The 20,951-nt window shown below is 44.0% G+C and overlaps 1 protein-coding gene across 3 annotated transcripts in view; it reads right to left on the bottom strand.

Annotated features, from left to right (window-relative positions):
* LOC140466786 (dynein axonemal heavy chain 3-like) overlaps positions 1–20,951 on the bottom strand; it is a 601,941-nt gene that overhangs the window by 390,508 nt on the left and 190,482 nt on the right. For all 3 annotated transcript variants that reach the window (XM_072562421.1, XM_072562422.1, XM_072562423.1), the window contains one exon: positions 359–562. In XM_072562421.1, coding sequence (XP_072418522.1) covers positions 359–562 — 204 coding nt within the window. The remainder of the gene's footprint in view (positions 1–358; positions 563–20,951) is intronic.

Genomic DNA, 20,951 nt, shown 5'->3' with positions numbered 1-20,951 from the left:
ATCCATAGGAGCTGTCACATAGTCCCTGTTGGTTAATGTCACACTGCTGCTCTTACAGGTATTCTCATTAGTGAAACATCACTGTGACATTCTATCCACCAGCTACAGACCATGCACAAAATTACACATCAGGGAACGAAGGCAATCTGTCCTGAATCATTTGGTCATTGCCAATTGCGACACACTTGAAAATTCAGTTTACAATATCACAGAATATATGAAAAGAATTTTAATTCGCATCTTTCACCACAGAAAGGTTTTATTCTGGGCTAAAATCCAGACAAATTCGGATGGTTTGCTCTTGTAAAGCCTGTCTTCATTAACATTTCCCAAGTGTCAAGAAGGATAGTGAAGGTACCTTGAGCTGAAGCATTTCATGGCTCCTCAGTGTATCCAAATAGTTCTGCACCTGGACCAATTTATGTGTGGAGTCTGTTTTGTTTGTTATTTTCCTCATGATGCTGTCGTACTGCTGGCAGATCCTGCGATTAAACTTCTCAGACACGCTGACGACTTTGTTAATCACGATATGAGCTAGTTGTCGTGTGCGATCAATCAGCCACTGTGAAACGGAAACCATTAAACACCTTCAGTCTCCATGTGAGGAGAGTCACATGATTTGTCACAATTTTGATCCGTATCTTCCTTACCACTTCCAATTTTTAATTTGAAAGCCAGATTAGCTCTGTCTCTCCCTCCCTAAGACTGGGAGTTTAAGAAGCTAAAGTGTCGCTGGCTATCCCGCAGGAAAGCATGAAAATCAGTGAACAGGACTTAACATCTGGAGACTGATGAGACTGCTTTAAAGCCCATGCATATTATCAATAAAACTATTCAGATCTAAGCCCAGACTGTGCTGCAATCTGCAATCCATTTCTGACCTTACTTCTGAAAATAATATATTGTGTTTGTGACATTCAATTGGGACCACGACGATTATTAACAATTCAGACATTCAAGGCGCATCTTTGAATTGAGGTGTGCGACTTCCATCACTTTGAGGATATTCAGTAAAACTTTTAATTGGCTGTGCTGAATCAGTTAGTTAAGTTTGTGAGCCACTGCACCATCCTCCTGGAAGACATTTCATTTACACAGCACTGAACCTCAGATATCATTAAAGCACAAAATTATACAAATGTTCCAAAAGGTATTAGCTCCTTTAAAGTATCAAAATTATGCATATTGACAGGCTTATTAATATTTGATGCAGGAAGGTTGCATCTCTAATGTTCCACTCCTTACACGAAAGGATAGAATATAGAATATAGACATAGAACGTAGAACAATACAGCACAGAACAGGCCCTTTGGCTCACGATGTTGTGCCGAACATTTGTCCTAGCTTAAGCACCCATCCATGTACCTATCCAATTGCCACTTAAAGGTCGCCAATGATTCTGACTCTGCCACTCCCACAGGCAGCGCATTCCATGCCCCCACCACTCTCTGGGTAAAGAACCTTCTCCTGGCATCCCCCCTTCCACCCTTCACCTTAAATTTATGTCCCCTTGTAACTCTCTGTTGTTCCCGGGGAAAAAGTCTTTGACTGTCTACTCTATCTATTCCCCTGATCATCTTATAAACCTCTATCAAGTCACCCCTCATCCTTTGCCGTTCCAATGAGAAAAGGCCTAGCACTCTCAACCTATCCTCATACGACCTATTCTTCATTCCAGGCAACATCCTGGTAAATCTCCTCTGTACCCTCTCTAAAGCTTCCACATCTTTCCTAAAATGAGGCGACCAAAACTGCACACAGTGCTCCAAATGTGGCCTAATCAAGGTCCTGTACAGCTGCAACATCACCTCACGACACTTGCATTCAATCCCTCTGCTAATGAACGCTAATACACCATAGGCCTTCTTACAAGCTCGATCCACCTGAGTGGCAACTTTCAGAAAGCTATGAACAAAGACCGCAAGATCCCTCTGCTCCTCCACCTTACTAAGAACCCTACCGTTAACCCTGTATTCCACATTCTTATTTGTCCTTCCAAAGTGGACAACCTCACACTTGACAGGGTTGAACTCCATCTGCCACCTCACCCAGCTCTGCATCATATCTAAGTCCCTTTGCAGCCAACAACAGCCCTCCTCACTGTCCACAACTCCACCAATCTTCGTATCGTCTGCAAATTTACTGACTCACCCTTCGACTCCTCTTCCAAGTCATTAATAAAAATTACAAACAGCAGAGGACCCAGAACTGATCCCTGCGGAACTCCACTTGTAACTGGGCTCCAGGCTGAATATTTACCATCTACCACCACTCTCTGACTTCGACTGGTTAGCCAGTTCTCTATCCAACTGGCCAAATTTCCCACTATCCCATGCCTCCTGACTTTCCGCATAAGCCTACCATGGGGAACCTTATTAAATGCCTTACTAAAATCCATGTACACTACATCCACTGCTCTACCCTCATCCACATGCTTGGCCACCTCCTCAAAGAATTCAATAAGACTTGTAAGGCAAGACCTACCCCTCACAAATCCGTGCTGGCTGTCCCTAATCAAGCAGTGTCTTTCCAGATACTCATAAATCCTATCCCTCAGTACCCTTTCCATTACTTTGCCTACCACTGAAGTAAGACTAACTGGCCTGTAGTTATCCCTATTCCCTTCTTTGAACAAATGATGTATCTGGCAGTGTTTTTGACTTTTGGAACTGAAACTTACTGCAGCTAGCACAGTCTCTGTTTCGCTAATGAGTCTCCACTGTAATCTTTTATTTTCAACCTATACGCAGGATTACATGTGACTTGTTGTTCACTTGTTTAATTGTTTTACATTCCTCTACATTGCAATAAATTGTCGGCATTGATGGATTTGCCTCAAAGATGTGAGAGAATAGAAGTGGGAGGAATTAAACTGGATGTTTGTATGACTGAACTAGGTATACCAGCGCTGGGGCTGAGCTCAGTCATTTGTAACATTCCTAATATTGTGTGACTGTTTAATGTAGAAAGAGTGGAACTTATCTTGCACCTTTCATAACCTCTCCCAATGTGTTTCACAGAAAATGATGAATGTACAGTGTGACTGCTATGTGCACGCTGGGAAGCCAGCCTACGTGCTTGGACTCTCACAATCACCTATTTACCCTCTCTCTTGCTGGTGGTGCCTGGGAGTAAAGATCAGCAGGACATCGGTCAGAGCTGCTCCCAACAGAGACGTGCAATCACTTTGTTTAAAACATTACCCAAAATCTAAAGTACACTGTGGAAATCGCTGGAGGTTTCTAATGACGTGCTTCATATTGGACTTGATGAATGATGTAAGTCAGTATGTCCAGTGGGATGAGGTATAGTAGCTTCTGGAAGGTTCCAAATCGACCCTCATTGGGGTTTGGTGGCTGGGAGGGAAGTTCAGGTCGGGGAAATTGAGGAGAGTTGTCAATAAAATTCTCAAGTGACTTCCTTTGGAGGAGGCAGAGGAGATTTCTTTGAGAGTCTATTCTTCAGATGATATACACGTTCTGAGCCTCTGGTGATGATATGGTTCTATAAACCAATGGGCAGGAGAAACAACAAGGAGAATTGGGGCCTGAGTGTCTATCCATTTGGCTCTTGTCGGTTTTTTTGAATATAGACAACATGTTAGAATAGAACACTTTACCAGAAATCTTGGTACATTGTAAACCTCAACTTACCCAAAGCCCTGATGCCCAAATCCTTCCTCACACTGAATTATTTTCACTCAGCAGCCCTGTGCCCACTGACTGAACACTGGCTTCCTGTTCCCCAAAGCCTCAATGTTAAACTTCACTTACCAATCCCTGTATGGCCTCATAGCCCCTATCTGTGTAAACTCCTGCAGCCATAGATGCTGTCAGATCCTGCTACCTCTAGCTCTGACCTCTTGTTCCTCACTGATTCTAAATGTTCCACAATAGTGGCCTCATTACCTTGCGCTGACATTCTTCTCAAACCTCTCTGTCTCACTGTGTTTCTCCTGTACCATGCTCTGTACAGTTGACCTCTTTCACTAAATATCTGCTCAACAATGCTCATGCAAAGCAGCTGTGAACATTAGAGGTGCTAAATCAATGCAACTGTTGAATGCATAATGAGGTTTGGTTGAGGGTAGGGAAGTCTAATCGTTCATTCAAAATATGCAAAGAAATTATAAACTGTTTAATTAATAGGTCTACAATCCCTTTTCTCTCTCAGATCAATTTTGAAACTGGCTCAGTGTTTATTTACACAAAATAAAGGTGTTGTGTGCTATTGATACTTTAAATAGCTGACCCATTTATAGGGTTGTGGTAATTATGAATAGCTGTTGTGTAAGGATGCTATTGCTGGTACAGGCTTTAATGAGTTTCGTCCAAAGTGAGCGCTGGGTGCATGGGCACAGAGGTGAGTTGACATCGAGGATATGAGGAGCCAATGAGTGCAGGTAGGGGGCATGAGTGAGCAAGGGGATCATCAGTAGGATCTTTTGAACTTATCTATCAAAAGGTTCCTGCATACAATCATGACTCTTCTGGGGAGGTGTGGTTAATGTATCCTTGAGAAACTGCTCCGACCTCATGAAAATTGTGGGGAGCTAGCCCTTGCCTCACCCAGCAATGAGTCCTACGGCAGAGAAACAGACCTTTCAGTCCAACTCGTCCATGCTGACCAAGTTTCCTTAACCTCACTCTCATTCCAGGAGGAAAGGAACCCACAATAGGGCAGAAAGAGTCAATATGGATATTCAGCTCCTCACCCATCTCGGGTGTGGATCCTGGCTGTACTACCCTGAGTGGCTGACCATACCCAAGCCCCTGGACCGATATCAGAAACTGTCCCTGACAGGGACTCCCTGAGTTACACTATCACCCTGTACTTTACTAAGGTCTGCTGCCAACCATACAAGTTTCCTGGCTCTGTGTCTGTAATAAACAGCTGGTATAAATAGCAGGAAGATGAGCCTGGTATCTCTGGCTGAGGGGGCAATGTATAAAATGATGAGGCAAGGCAGGGATGGTGTGAGTATCCAGTCAGGCTCAGAGTGAGTGAGTGCTATGATGGTGAGTGAAGAGCCTGGAGATGCAGCCTGGTCCAGTCCACAAGCTGGGAGTGTGTCCGTGAGCACAGAGTCCTTTCTGTAGAATTACAATGGTAACTATCGGTACAGCCTGAGATGCAGCAATGGAAAGGCAGAAGTGTCCCGTAAGTGAATTGCAGATGTATCGTGAAGGTGTTGAGAGGTTGGCATATGTCAGATGCCAATGTCTGTGGATGTGGGGTGTGTGACTAGTGCCCACGGAGCATGCCCTGAGATGTTGGTGCCTGGATTACAATACAAAGGTCGATCATAAGACCGTAATACCATAATACATAGGCACAAAAATTAGGCCATTCGGCCCATTGATCCTGCTCCGCCAGTCAATCATGGCTGATAAGTTTCTCAACCCATTCTCCCACCTTCTTGTAACTCTCGATCCCCTTGACAATCAATAACCTATGTGTCTTTGTCCTAAGTATACTCAATGTATCTTTGTCCTAAGTATACTCAATGACCTGACTTCACAGACTTCTGTGGCAATGAGTTCCATAGATTCACCCTTCTCTGACTGAAGACATTTCTCCTTCGTTCCATTCTAAATGGTCTTCCCTTTACTCCACGGCTGTGTCCTTGGGTCCTAATCTTTCCTGGTAATGGAAACATCTTCCCAACATCCACTCTATCCAGGTCTTTCAGCATTCTGTAAGTTTCCATTAGATCCCCCCCCCAATCCTTCTAAACTCCATCGAGTCAGAGTTGTCAAACATTGTTCACACACGTTAAGCTTTTCCTGGGATCATTCTCATGAACCTCCTTTAGACTCACTCCAGAGCCAATGCATCCTTCCTGAGATATGAGGGCCAAAAATTGCTCACAATATCCCAAACGTGATCCAAATATAGATTCCAAATAAAACCTCGAAAGTATATCGCTGCATTTATATTCTAGTCCTCTTGAAATAAATGCCAACACTACATTTACCTTTCTAATTTGTGACCTAACCTGCAGGTTTACCTTAAGAGAATCCTGGAATAGTACTCCCAAGTCCCTTGGTACTCCAGATTTCTGAATTATCCCCCATTTAGATAATAGCCCTTGCCTCTATTCTTCCTATTAAAGTGATCTCACACTTTCCCACATTGTATCTTATCTGCCACTTCTTTGCTCACTCTCCGAACCTGTCTAAATCCTTCTGCACCTCCCCATCACCTCACTACTACCTGACCCTCCACCTGTCTTTGTATCGTCTGCAAACTTAGCCAGAACTCCCTCAGTTCCTTCATCTCAATCTTTAAGTGAAAGGTTGTGTTCAGAGCATGTGGTGAGCTGAGTCTGAAAGGGGCTCACGCTGGTTTCGCTGTTGAGTTTTCCTGGACCTGGGCCTTGTCTGTGGAGTCTGATATAATGGGAGTGTGGACATGGAGGAGGTGAATTGTGGTGCTGACAAGACATTTAACAATCAATAATAACCAGCAGTTGACATCTCATTGCTGCCCAGTGAGAATCTCAGCACACAATGCTTGTCAAAAACATAAAAGGTGATTTCGACTTCAAGATAGACCTCAGTGGACTTTGTTGTCTCATTCCACCAGACATCTCGCCATTAACTAAGTCACTCAGATGTCAGTAAGATTCTACCCTCTGTTTTTCTATTCTTCCTCCCAAAGTGGACAACTTCACATTTTACCATATTATAATCACCTAGAATCATATATCCGTACAGTATGGAAGCAGTCCATTCGGCCCACCAAGTCCATATTGACCCCCATCCCAACTCCATCCCTCTAACTTTACATTTCCCATGGCTAATCCACCTAGCCTGCCCATCCCTGGGCACTACGGGATAACTTAGTATGGCCAGTTCACCTAATCTGCACACCTTTCGACTGTGGGTGGAGAGTGGAGCATCCAGAGGAAATCCACACAGACACGGGGGGAATGTGCAAACTCAACACAGACAGTCGCCCGAGGCTGGAATTGAACCCGAGTCTCTGGTATTATGAGGCAGCAGTGCTAACTACTGAGCCACTTGCCAAATCTTTGCTCACGTGCTTTTCAGACACTTTGTATATGTATTGCAACTTGCTTTTCTATCTATTTATCATCAACAATGCTGACAACAAATAGCTAGTCTTTTCATCCCAGTCATCAATATAGATCATGAACAATTGAGATCTGAGGTACCCTACGAGTTACTATTTGCCAACCTGAAATAACCCATTTATCTTGTCTCTCTGTTTCTTGATAGTTAGCCCTTTGATAATATATTGTACTCAAACCACAAACTCTGCCTGACTAGATTATGACTTCCAAAATGTCAAATTACTATTTGCTTAATAAGGAATTCTAGCATATTTCTAATGACAGACATTAATGCGAACTCATCGACTGATTCAGACTTTCTGTCTCTAGGGACGTTACATAAATTGTTATCCAATCTGCTGAGAACTTTTGGGAAATTTGCAATGTTGAAAGAATACAATTGATGTATCCATTCTCTTTGCAATAATTTCTTTACAAACCATAAGATAAAAAGGCTGAAGGGACTTTTCAACTTTAACTTCCGTCTTTAATGATTATTTTTCATCTTTCTTTTCAGCCATTCTTTGCTAGTTGTGAACATTTCTCAAATCTTCTGGTCTACAATTAACCTTTGCTGCATTCCATGTCATTTATTTTAAATTTGATACCGGCTATAGCTTCCTTAGTTAGCCATAAATGTATCATCTTTCTCCCAGAGAATGTTTTTCTCAATGGAATTTAGGTAAAAAGAATTGATACATAAATTGTAGCTACCATTACAGACTTCATCAGGAACTGTACAGATGACTGCATGCAAAGACGTTAATCTGATCATTCCCCAACTGGAAACCACGGAAGAACCAGGAGATCCACTCCCTATTGAAGTCCAGGTCTGAGACGTTCAAGCTGTTTAACCCTGACCTATACAGGAAATCCAGGTACAACCTTCGGAAGGCCATAAGGAATGTCAAAAGACAATAGCAAACTAAGCCTGAGACCCAGACTAAGTACGTGGACACCCATCGTTTGTGGCAAGGCTTACACAACATAAAAGACTACAAAGTGAAGTGGAACAGAATCGCAGACAACATTACATCCATATCCGATGAGCTCAATACATTCCACTTGTGCTTGAACAGAAGGACAGTGAAACAGTATCACCTGTCCCATCAGCTTCAGATGCATCTGTACCCTTGGTCATCACTACAGATGTTAGATTGGCCTTCTGAAGGGTGAACCCACAGAATGCGGCTGGTCGGGATGAAGTCCCTGGCTGTGTATGCAGATCCTGCATGAACCAACTGGTGCGAGTATTCTCTGACATCTTTAACCTCTCCTTATTACGATTTGAAGTCCCCACCTGCTTCAAGAAGACCACCATCATCCTGGTGCCAAAGAAAAATGATGCAATGTGCCTCAATGATTACCAGCCAGTAGCTCTGGCATCCATAATTATGAAGTGCTCTGAGATGTTGGTCATGGCTCACGTCACCGCTAGCTTCCCAGCCTGCCTTGATTCCTTGCAATTCACAGACTGTCATGACAGGTCCACTGCAGACGCCATCTCCCTGGCCCTGTACTCATCCCTGGAACATCTGGATAACAAGGATACCCATGTCAGGCTCCTACCTTTTGATTACAGCTCTACCTTCAACACGATAGTACCAAACAAACTCATCTCCTAACTTTGGGACCTAAGCCTGTGCTCCCTTCTCTATAACTGGATTCTCGATTTCCTGACCAACAGACTGCAGTCAGTAAGGACAGGTGACAGCACCAGCTCCACGGTAATCTTCAATACGATTTGAAGGGCTGCAAGGCTGTAAACACAGCTCCCTACTATTCTCCTTGTACACTCACAAGTGTGTGGCTGAATTCAGCTCTAACTCCATTTACATGTTTGCTGACGACACCACTGCTGTAGGTCCAATCTCAAACAACAACGTCACAGAGTACAGGAAGGAGATGAGTGTTTAACAGCATGATGTAAAGACAACAATCTCTTCATCAGAGCTGCTCAATGACTTCAGGAAGCTGAGTGGAGAACAGACTCAGTGCTGAGGTGGAGATGGTCAAGAGCATCAAACTCCTGGAAGTGACAATGTCAACAATCTATCCATGTTAACACTACAGTCAAGAAAGTACACACGGAGGTAGCTAAGAAAATTTGACATATCCCAAAAGACTATAGATACACCATAGAAAGCATGCATTACAGTCTGGTATAGCAACTGCTCTTTCCAAAACTACAAGAAACTGCAGAGAATTAGACAAAATTATAGCACAGGAACAGGCCCTTCGGCCCTCCAAGCCTGTGCCAATTTCAGATCCTCTATCTAAACCTGTCACCTATTTTCCAAGGATCTCAATCCCTCCGTTCCGTGCCCACTCATTATCTGTCTAAATACATCTTAAATGACACCGTTGTGCCCACCTCTACCACCTCGGCTGACAATGCATTCCAGGCACCAACCACCCTCTGCGTGAAGAACTTTCCAAGCATATTTCCCTTAAACATTTCCCCTCTCACCCTGAACCCATGACCCTAGTAATTGAGATCCCCGCCCCCCTCCCCCACACTGAGAAAAAGCTTCTTGCTGTCCACCCTGTCTATACATCTCATGATTTTGTAGGCCTCAGTCAGGTCACCGCCTCAACCTCCTCCTTTACAATGAAAATAATCCTAAACTATTCATCCTCTCCTCATAGCTAGTGCCCTCCATACCAGGCAACATCCTGGTGAACCTCCTCTGCACCCTCCCCAAAACATCCACATCCTTTTGGTAACGTGGTGACCAGAACTGTACGCAGTATTCCAAATGTGGCCAAATCAAAGTCTTATACAACTGTAACATGGCCTGCCAAATCTTGTACTCAATACCCCGTCCAATGTAGGAAAGCATACCCTAAGCCTTCTTGACCACTCTATTGACCTGCATTGCTACCTTCAGGGAACAATGGACCTGACACCCAGATCTCTCTGTACATCAATTTTCCCCAGGGCTTTTCCATTTACTGTATTGTTTGCTCTTCAATTGGATCTTCCAAAATACATCACCTCGCATTTGCCCAGATTGAACTCCATCTGCCATTTCCCTGCAAAACTCTCCAATCTATCCACATTCTGCTGCATTCTCTGACAGTCCCCTTCACTATCTGCTCTTCTACTAATTGTAGTGTCAACTGCAAGCTTGCTAATCGAACCACCTATACCTTCCTCCAGATCAAGTATGCATATCACAAGCAACAATGGTCCCAGCACGGATCCCTGTGGAACACCATTGGTCACAGGTCTCCATTTTGAGAAGCACCCTTCCACTACTACTGTCTGTCTCCTGCTGCCCAGCCAGTTCTCTATCCATCTAACTAGAACACCCTGGACCCCATGTGACTTCACTTTCTCCATCAGCCTACCTTATAAAATGCCTTACTGAACTCCATGTATATGAAATCCACAACCCTTCCCCTCATCAATCAACTTTATCACTTCCTCAAAGAATTCTATTAAGTTGGTAAGACATGACCTTCCCTGCACAAAACCATGCTGCCCATTACTGATAAGCCCATTTTCTTCTAAATGTAAGTAGATCCTATTCCTCAGTATTTTCTCCAGCAGCGTTCCTCGCACTGATGTCAGGCTCACCGGTCTATAATTACCTGGATTATCCCTGCGACCTTTCTTAAACAAGGGGATAATATTAGCAATTCTTTAGTCCTCCCTGACCTTACCTGTGTTCAAGGATGCCACAATGATATTTGTTAAGGCCCCAGTCATTTCCTCTCTCACTTCCTTCGGTAACCTGGGATAGATCCCATCCGGACATGGGGAATTGGCCACCTCAATACCTTCTAGAATACACACCTCCTCCCTTCTTATGCTGACTTGACCTAGAGTACTCAAAAGATCTATCCCTAACTTCAATATCCATCATGTCCCTCTCCTCGGTGAATACCAATGCAAAGTACTCATTAAGAATCTCACCCATTTCCTCTGACTCCATGTTTATCTTTCCTTCTTTTTCCTTGAGTGGGCCAACCCTTTCTCTAGTTACCCTCTTATTCCTAACATATGATTAAAAGGCATTGGATTTTCCTTAACCCTGTTTGTTAAAGATATTTAATGACCCCTTGTAGCCCTCTTAATTCCTTGTTTCAGATTGGTCCAACATTCCCAAAATTCTTCCAAATCTTTGTCTGTTTTCAGTCACCTAGACCTTATTATGCTTCCTTTTTTTCTTACAATGTCACCTGTCATCCATGGTTCCCTAATCTTGCCATTTCTATCCCTCATTTTCACAGGAACATATCTCTCCTGCATTCTAATCAACCTCTCTTTAAAAGCGCACTACATATCAAATGTGGATTTCCCTTCAAACATGAGCTCTGAAATCACATTCCCCAGCTCTTGCCGAATTTTGCGATAGTTCACCTTCCCCCAATTTAGCACTCTTCCTTTAGGACCACTCTTGTCTTTGTCCATGAGTTTCTAAAACTTACGGAATTGTGATCACTATTCCCAAAGTAATCCCCCACTGAAACTTCAGCCACCTGGCTAGGCTCATTCCCCAACACCAGGTCTAGTATGGGCCCTTCATGAGTTGGACGACTTATACTGCTCTAGAAAATCCTCCCGGATACTCCCTACAAATTCTGCTCCACCTAGAAATCTAACACTAAGTGAATCCCAGTCAATGTTGGGAAAATTAAAATCTATCACCACCATCCTGTCATTTCTACACCTTTCCATAATCTGTTGACATATTTGTACCTCTATCTGACGCTCACTGTTGGGAGGCCTGTAGTACAGCCCCAACATTGTAAGTGCACCCTCTCTATCCTGCCTGAAGCATCCGGATCCTGGGATATTTAGTTGCCCTTCCCTCAACCAAATCTCAGTAATAACAATAACACCACACACACAGGTCCTAATCCTAGCCCTAAGTTCATCGGCCTTACCTGCTACACTTCTCGCATTAAAACAAATGCACCTCAGACCACCAGTCCCTCTGCATTCATCTTCCACTTCCTGCCTACTCTTCCCTTAGTCATGCTGACTTCATTATCTAGTTCTTTACAGGCTTTAGTTACTACCTCCTTCCTGTCCACTAACCTCCTCACTTGGTTCCCATCCCCTGCCACATTAGTTTAAACCCTCCCCAGCCAGTATTAGCAAAAGCACCTTCGAGGACATTGGTTCCAATCTGGCCCAAGGTCGCAGGGATAATCCAGGTAATTATGAACTGGTGAGCCTGACGTCAGTGCAAGGGAAGCTGCTGGAGAAGATACTGAGGGATAGGATCTATTTACATTTAGAAGAAAATGGGCTTATCAGTAGAACATCCAATTTGTAATAGTCTCATTTCCCCCAGAACCTGTCTCAATGTCCCAAAAATCTTAATCCCTCCTTCTTGCACCATCTGTCAAGTCACTCATTCATCCTGCCTGTTCTTTCATTTCCACTCTGACTAGTGTGTGGCACTGGTAGCAATCCTGAGACTACTATCTCTGAGGTTCCACTTTTTAACTTGGCTCTTAACTCCCTATGTTCTGCCTTTAGGACCTCATCCCATTTTTTACCTATATCATTGGTGCCTATATGCACCACAACAGCTCCCTCCCATCAGAATGTCCTGAAGCCGATCTGAGACATCCCTGACCCGTGCACCTGAGAGGCATTCAGGAGTCTAATTTTTGACAACAGAACCGCCTATCTACTCCCCTTATAATTGAATCCCCTTCCACTCTTTTTCCCGCCCTTCTGTACAGCACGGTGCCATGAACCTGGCTACTGCTGCCCTCCCCTGGTGAGCCATCTCCCCCAACCGTATCCAAAACGGTATACCTGTTTTTGAGGGAGATGACCGCAGGGGACACCTGCACTGCCTTCCTATTCTTTCTCTGCCTTTTGGTCACCCATTTCCTTTCCCCCTCAATCCTAATCTGCGGTGCGATCAATTCACTAAACGTGCTATCCACAAGCTCCTCGGCATCGCGGATGCTCCAAAGTGAGTCCATCTGCAGCTCCAGAGCTGGCATGTGCTCGAACAAGAGCTAGAGCTGGACACACTTCCTGCATGTGAATGAGTCAGGGACATCAGCGCGTCGCTGAGCTCCCAAATTGAGCAAGAGGAGCATAACTGAGATTTCCTGTCATTTTTATCTTCAGCTTACATCTTTTTTCATGGGAAAAAAAATAGGTCATGGAGACTGTCAATCTCTGCTGCATTTCCTTGCCAATATCCTGACCAAAATTAGAGTTTACCCTCCTGGTTTGAGATCTATTATTGAGTGCTAATTGTTCTTGCTGATGCTCCATGCTAGTGATGGCCCAATCAATGAGAATCCTCGTTAATGCTGTCTGAATTGGGGTTTATTTTGCAAATATGCCCTAGGCCTGATGAGGGCAAGATGAAGAGCTTTGTCTTTGTCTCTCCATTTAGCAATGTTTAAGTTTTGATTACCAAGCAATTATTTAAATACCTAAGGCAAAAAGAACTCTGCTAAAATCACTTCAAAAACATAGATACATAGAACAGTATGGCATAGGAACATGCCCTTCAGCCCATCATGTCTGTACCCATCATGATGCCTTCTGCCTGCATATGATCTGTATCCCTTTCTTCTCTGCTTATTCATGTGTCTGTCTAAATGTCTCTAAAATAATGCTATCGTATCTGCTTATACCACCTCCCCTGGCAGCATGTTCCAGACATGTACCACCCTCTGTGTAAAAAACTTACCTCACACATTTCCTTTAGACTGTCCACCTGATACCTAAACCTATGCCCACCGTATTTGACATTTCTACCCTGGGAAAAAGACTCCAACTATCCACACTATCTATGCCCCTCATAATTTTCTATGTTTCTCTCAAGTCATTCCTTAGCCTCTGGCACCCTTGTGAAAACTAACCGACCTTTTGCAGCCTCACTTTATGACTGATACACTGCAATCTAGGTAACATCCTGGTAAATCTCTTTTGCACTCTCTCCAAAGCCTCCATATCTATCTTATATTGCTGCCATTAGAACTGCACACGGTACTCCAAATGTGGATTAACTAAAGTCTTGTAGGAGAAAGTGAGGACTGCAGATGCTGGAGATCAGAGCTGAAAATGTGTTGCTGGAAGAGCACAGCAGGGCAGGCAGCATCCAAGGAACAGGAGAATCGATGTTTCGGGCATGAGCCCTTCCTGAAGAAGGGCTCATGCCCGAAACGTCGATTCTCTTGCTAACTAAAGACTTGTACAGCTGCAACATGACTTGCCAACTTTTATACCCAATGTCCCAACCATATGCCATGTGTCTTCTTCACCACCTTATCCACTTGTGTTGCCACTTTCAGGGAGGTATGGATTTGCACCCCAAGATCTCTCTGTACATCAATGCTCCTAAGGGGCTTACCATTTAATGTATTTTTTCCTCTTGCATTTGACCTCCAAAAATGCATCATCTCGCACTTGTCCAGATTAAACTTCATCTGCCATTTCCCCACCCAACTTTCTAACTGATGTATATCCTGCTGTATCCTTGAACAATCTTCCTCACTATCCACAATCCAATTTTCATGTCCTTTCCATTTTCCGCTCTCTGCCCTTTACTCTATCACTAGTGCAATCTATTTTAAGACAATTGGAATAGTTTTCCTCTGTATTTTATACATGTGGTCTTTATTTACTTAAGGGCAATGATGAATGAGAAAGGCCGGTACAAGTGCATGGCACATACCTACTGCCCGTCTCCTACCTACTGCAGACTGACATTGTGAACAAAGGCCTCACAGATCTGTGACTCCTTGGAATTCTAGTGCTGAGGCCACTGAAGTTCAGGAGCTTCAAAGGGCGTACCTTACACCAGCTCACCCTGATCACTCCCTGTTCGACACAGGAACACAAGCAAAAGGTGTAGATCTGGAAATGGGATACTTTGTTTTAGCTTTCTTGGTATCCCTCTGAGAAAGCAGTTAACTATCATCTTCCTGTTTTGAGAATGATGTGAAACATTTTGAACCAGGTTGATCCTTGACCTCCATGGGTCTAGTTCTCAAATTACCTTTGGTCCCATCCATACTTTTCTGAAGGTCAGATCCTCACTTAGAAAGGAATCCCATTCCCTCAGTTTCACCTCCTCCTATATAATTTGGGCGATATAGAGGCTATAGAAGCTTCAATATAGGAACAGGAGAAGACCATTCACCCCATTGAGTTTGTTCCACCATTATTCTGGACTATGGCTGATCATCTACCTCCATGACACTTTCTCCACTTTCTCTATATTCCTTAAAAGCCATTAGCTTCCAGAAATATATCCATTTCTGTCTCGACCATATTCAGCGTTTGAGCTTCTGCAGGCATTCAGGGCAGAGAATTCCAAAGATTCATCTTCTTCTGTCCTGAGTGGCCAGCCCCTTATCCTGATATTATGTTTCCTGGTGCTAGAGACATTAATTAAGTGAAACTACCTCTTGTAGGAATCTTATAAGTTTGAATACAGTCACTTCTTATTTGTCAAAACTTAAGGGATATCAATCCAGTCCTCTCAATCTCTCCTCATAAGACAATTCCACCAAAGCAGAGTTTAGTTTGGTGAACTTCTGTTGCATTCCCTCCATGACATGTGAATCCCTCCTTAAATAAGGATACAAAATGGTATACAATACTCTAGTTATGGTCTCATCAAAGCTCCATATAATTGCATCTTCACTCCTGTATTCAAATCATGTTGCCATACAAGATAACATACCATTTGCCTTCCTTACTGACTACTATAGCTGCTTTTAGTGACTCAAGAACTAGGCTACCGAGATCCTTTTGGATACATGCACTTTCCAAACCCTCACTATTTAAAAATACTCTGTCTTTCTTATTTTGTTTTAAACAAAGTGGAGAACTTCACATTTATTCACGTTATATTCCACCTGCCATGCTTGAATCCATTCACGTGGACTGTCCAAGTCCTCTTGAAGCCTCCTTGCAATCTCTTCGCAGTTGACATTCCCACCCAGTTTGGTGTCATCAGTAAATGTGGAAATACTACACTTCGTCGCCACACCCAAATCATCGATGCAGGCTGTGAACAGTTCTGGACCTAACGCTGACCTCATTAGTCACAGCCAGCCATCCTGAGAATGACCTGTTTATTCCTACTCTCTGCTTTCTGTCTGTTAATCAATTCTCCATCCATACCAATTCATTACCCGTCAATCCCATGTCAAGTAATTTTATTTTACTAACCCTCTGTATTGAACCTTACCAAAAGCCATTCAAAAATCCAAATACACCACATTCATTGAACATAGAACATAGAACATAGAACAATACAGCGCAGTACAGGCCCTTCGGCCCTCGATGTTGCGCCGATCAAAGCCCACCTAACCTACACTAACCCACTATCCTCCATATACCTATCCAATGCCCGCTTAAATACCCATAAAGAGGGAGAGTCCACTACTGCTACTGGCAGGGCATTCCATGATCTTACGACTCGCTGAGTGAAGAACCTACCCCTAACATCAGTCCTATATCTACCCCCCCTTAATTTAAAGCTATGCCCCCTTGTAATAGCTGACTCCATACGCGGAAAAAGGTTCTCACTGTCAACCCTATCTAACCCCCTAATCATCTTGTACACCTCTATCAAATCACCCCTAAACCTTCTTTTCTCCAAAGAAAACAACCCCAAGTGCCTCAGCCTTTCCTCATAGGATCTTCCTACCATACCAGGCAACATCCTGGTAAACTTCCTCTGCACCCGTTCCAGTGCCTCCACATCCTTCCTATAGTATGGCGACCAAAACTGCACACAATATTCCAGAAGCGGCCGCACCAGAGTCTTATACAACTGCAGCATGACCTCAGGACTCCGGAACTCAATTCCTCTACCAATAAAAGCCAGTACGCCATATGCCTTCTTCACTGCACTATTTACCTGGGTGGCAACTTTCAGAGATCTGTGTACATGGACACCAAGATCCCTCTGCTCTTCCACACTACCAAGTAGTCTACCATTAGCCCAGTAATCCATCTTTTTATTACTCTTACCAAAGTGAATCACTTCACACTTAGCTACATTGAACTCCATTTGCCACCTTTCTGCCCAGCTCTGCAGCTTCTCTATATCCCGCTGTAACCTGCCATATCCTTCCTCACTGTCTACAACTCCTCCGACTTTCGTATCATCCGCAAACTTGCTCACCCAACCTTCTAACCCTTCCTCCAGGTCATTTATAAAAATGACAAACAGCAATGGTCCCAAAACAGATCCTTGCGGAACACCACTAGTGACGGCACTCCAAGATGAATCTTTGCCATCAACTACTACCCTCTGTCTTCTTCCAGAGAGCCAATTCCTAATCCAAACCTCCAACTCACCCTCAATGCCATATCTCTGTATTTTCTGCAGTAGCCTACCATGGGGGACCTTATCAAACGCCTTACTAAAATCCATATATACTACATCTACCGCTTTCCCCTCATCTACCTCCTTCGTCACCTTCTCAAAGAATTCAATAAGGTTTGTGAGGCACGACCTGCCCTTCACAAAACCATGCTGACTATCCTTGATCACATCATTCTTATCCAGATGTGCATAAATCCTATCCCTTATAATTCTCTCTAAGACTTTGCCCACAACAGAAGTGAGACTCACTGGCCTATAGTTACTAGGATTATCCCTACTCCCCTTCTTGAACAAGGGAACCACGTTTGCTAGCCTCCAGTCCTCTGGCACTACTCCTGTAGACAAAGAGGACACAAAAATCAAGGCCAATGGCTCTGCAATCTCCTCCCTTGCTTCCCAGAGAATCCTAGGATAAATGCCATCAGGCCCAGGGGACTTATCTATTTTCACCCTTGCCAGAATTTCCAACACCTCTTCTCTACATATCTCAAAGCCATCCATTCTACTTATTCGTGCCCCAGTATTCGTATCGACAACAATGTCCTGTTCCTGAGTGAATACTGACGAAAAGTATTCATTCAGCGCCTCCCCAATCTCTTCAGCCTCCACACGCAACTTCCCATTACTATCCTTGATTGGACCTATTCCTTCCCTAGTCATTCTTTTATTCCTAACATACCTATAGAAAGCCTTAGGGTTTTCCCTAATCCTACCAACTAAGGACCTTTCATGTCCCCTCCTTGCTGCTCTTAGCTCTCTCTTCAGGTCCTTCCGGGCTACCTTATAACTCTCAATCGCCCCTATTGAACCTTCACGCCTCATCTTTACAAAGGCCGCCCTCTTCCATTTAACTAGGGATTCCAACTCCTTATTAAACCACGGCTCCTTCACACGACCCTTTCCTCCCTGCCTGATAGGTACGTACTTATCAAGGACACTCAATAGTTGCTCCTTGAACAAGTTCCACATATCAATTACGCTCTTGCCTTGGAATCTACTTTTCCAATCCACACATCCTAAGTCATGCCTCAACGCATCATAATTTCCCTGCCCCCAGCTATAACTCTTGCCCTGTAGTACACACTTATCCCTCCCCATCACGAGACTAAAAATCACCGAATTGTGGTCACTGTCCCCAAAGTGCTCACCTACCTCTAGTTCTAATACCTGGCCTGGTTCGTTACCCAGAACCAAATCCAGTATGGCCTCACCTCTTGTTGGCTTATCTACATATTGTGTCAGGAAACTCTCCTGCACACATTGCACAAACACTGACCCATCTAACGAACTTGAGCTATAGCTTTCCCAATCAATATCAGGAAAGTTAAAGTCTCCCATAACAATCACCCTATTACTGTCACTCTTCTCCTGAATCATCTTCGCAATCCTTTCTTCAACGATTCTAGGACTATTAGGAGGCCTGTAAAAGACTCCTAACAGGGTGACCTCACCTCTCCTATTCCTAACCTCAACCCAAACTACCTCAGATGGCAAATCTTCATCCATCTTCCTTTCCACCGCTGTAATACTATCTTTGACAAGCAAAGCCACACCCCCCCCTCTTTTACCCCCACCTCTGACCCTACTAAAACATTTAAACCCTGGAACCTGCAACAGCCAATCCTGTCCCTGATCTAGCCATGTCTCCGTAATAGCCACAACATCGAAGTCCCAGGTACCAACCCACGCTGCGAGTTCACCTACCTTATTTCGTATACTTCTGGCATTAAAGTATACACACTTCAAGCCACTCTTCTGTTTACAGGCACGATCCTTTAAGATTGATACCATATTCCTACCCTCCCTACACTCCAGGTCCTGCACCCTAAAGCTACAGTCTGGGTTCCCATGCCCCTGCAGAGTTAGTTTAAACCCCCCCCAAGAGCACTAGCAAACCTCCCCCCAAGGATACTGGTGCCCCTCAGGTTCAGGTGCAGACCATCCTGTCTATAGAGGTCCCACCTTCCCCAGAAAGAACCCCAGTTATCCAAATACCGAAATCCCTCCCTCCTGCACCATCCCTGTAGCCACGCATTTAACTCTTCTCTCTCCCTATTCCTCGACTCTCTATCACGTGGCACGGGTAACAAACCAGAGACAACAACTCTGTTCGTTCTAACTCTGAGCTTCCAACCTAGCTCCCTAAAAGCCTGTCTAACATCCTCAGCACTCCTACCTATGTCATTGGTGCCAATATGGACCACGACTTCAGGCTCAAAAAACTATCCTCAAAAAACTTCAGCAGGCTGGTTAAGCATGATTACCCCTTCATAAATCCACACTGACTCTCCCTGATTCTGCCAGTCTTTTCTAATTGCCAAGTTACCGCATCCTTTACAATTGATTCCAATATTTTCCCTCTGATTGATTAGATTACATTACAGTGTGGAAACAGGCCCTTCGACCCAACAAGTCCACACCGACCCGCCGAAGCGCAACCCACCTATACCCCTACATTTACCCCTTACCTAACACTATGGGCAATTCACCTGACCTGCACAGGTTTGGACTGTGAGAGGAAACCGGAGCACCCGGAGGAAACCGACGCAGACACGGGGGAGAACGTGCAAACTCCACACAGTCAGTCGCCTGAGGCGGGAATTGAACCCAGGTCTCTGGCGCTGTGAGGCAGCAGTGCTAACCACTGTGCCACCGTGCCGCCCACAGTTTGATGTCAAACTGATAGTTCTGTTGTTCTCCACTTGCTCTCTCTTTCTCTCCCTTTTTAAATAGTAGAGTTCCATTTGCAATTGCCGTTGGCAGGAACCTTTCTAGAACCTCCATGCCTTTGAAAGGCATCGACTATCTCCATGCCTGCCTCCTTCAATACTCTGGAGTGAATCCCATCTACTCCAGAGGATTTATCAACCTCCAGCTAAGTTTTAAACTAATATCTCTTTAACAATATTCATTTCTTTCAATTCCTCAATTCCACATATTCCTTGGTCTCTTAGTATTTCTGGGAGTATTTCTGCCTTACTTTGTGAAGATACACACAAAGTAACTGTTTAGTTTCTTAGCCTTTTCCCTGTCCACGATAAATTCTCCGGTGCCTACTTGTAAAGGCTCCATTTATATTCTGTTGTAATAATCACACTACCTTCCACCTACCTCTGTCTTCTACCTTCAAGCCAATATTGTATTCAGTTGGCTATCTCCCCTGGATTCCACGTGATCTGAACCTACTAGCCAGTCTGACATGCAAAACCCTGTCAAATGTTTTGCTGAAATCCATATAGACAACATCTATGATTCATCAATTCTTTATCAATCCTTCATTAAGCCTTCATCAATCTTCTTTTACAACTCTTCAAAAACTTCAATCAAGTTATTGAGACAATATTTCCCACATACAAAGCTATGCTGACTATCCCTGATCAGTCCTTGCCTTTCCAAATGAATGCAAATCCTGTCGCTCAGAATCTGCTCCAACAACTTACCCACCACTGACATAAGGCTCACTGGTCCATTGGTCCCTGGCTTTTCCTTACAGCCTTTCTTAATGGCACCACATTAGTGAACCTCCAGTCTTCTGG

Source organism: Chiloscyllium punctatum, chromosome 44 (assembly GCF_047496795.1).
Source record: "Chiloscyllium punctatum isolate Juve2018m chromosome 44, sChiPun1.3, whole genome shotgun sequence".
In the NCBI taxonomy this organism is placed as follows: Eukaryota; Metazoa; Chordata; class Chondrichthyes; order Orectolobiformes; family Hemiscylliidae; genus Chiloscyllium; species Chiloscyllium punctatum.
Note: the sequence above shows the minus strand (reverse complement) of the source record. Positions and strands in the feature narration are given on the sequence as shown.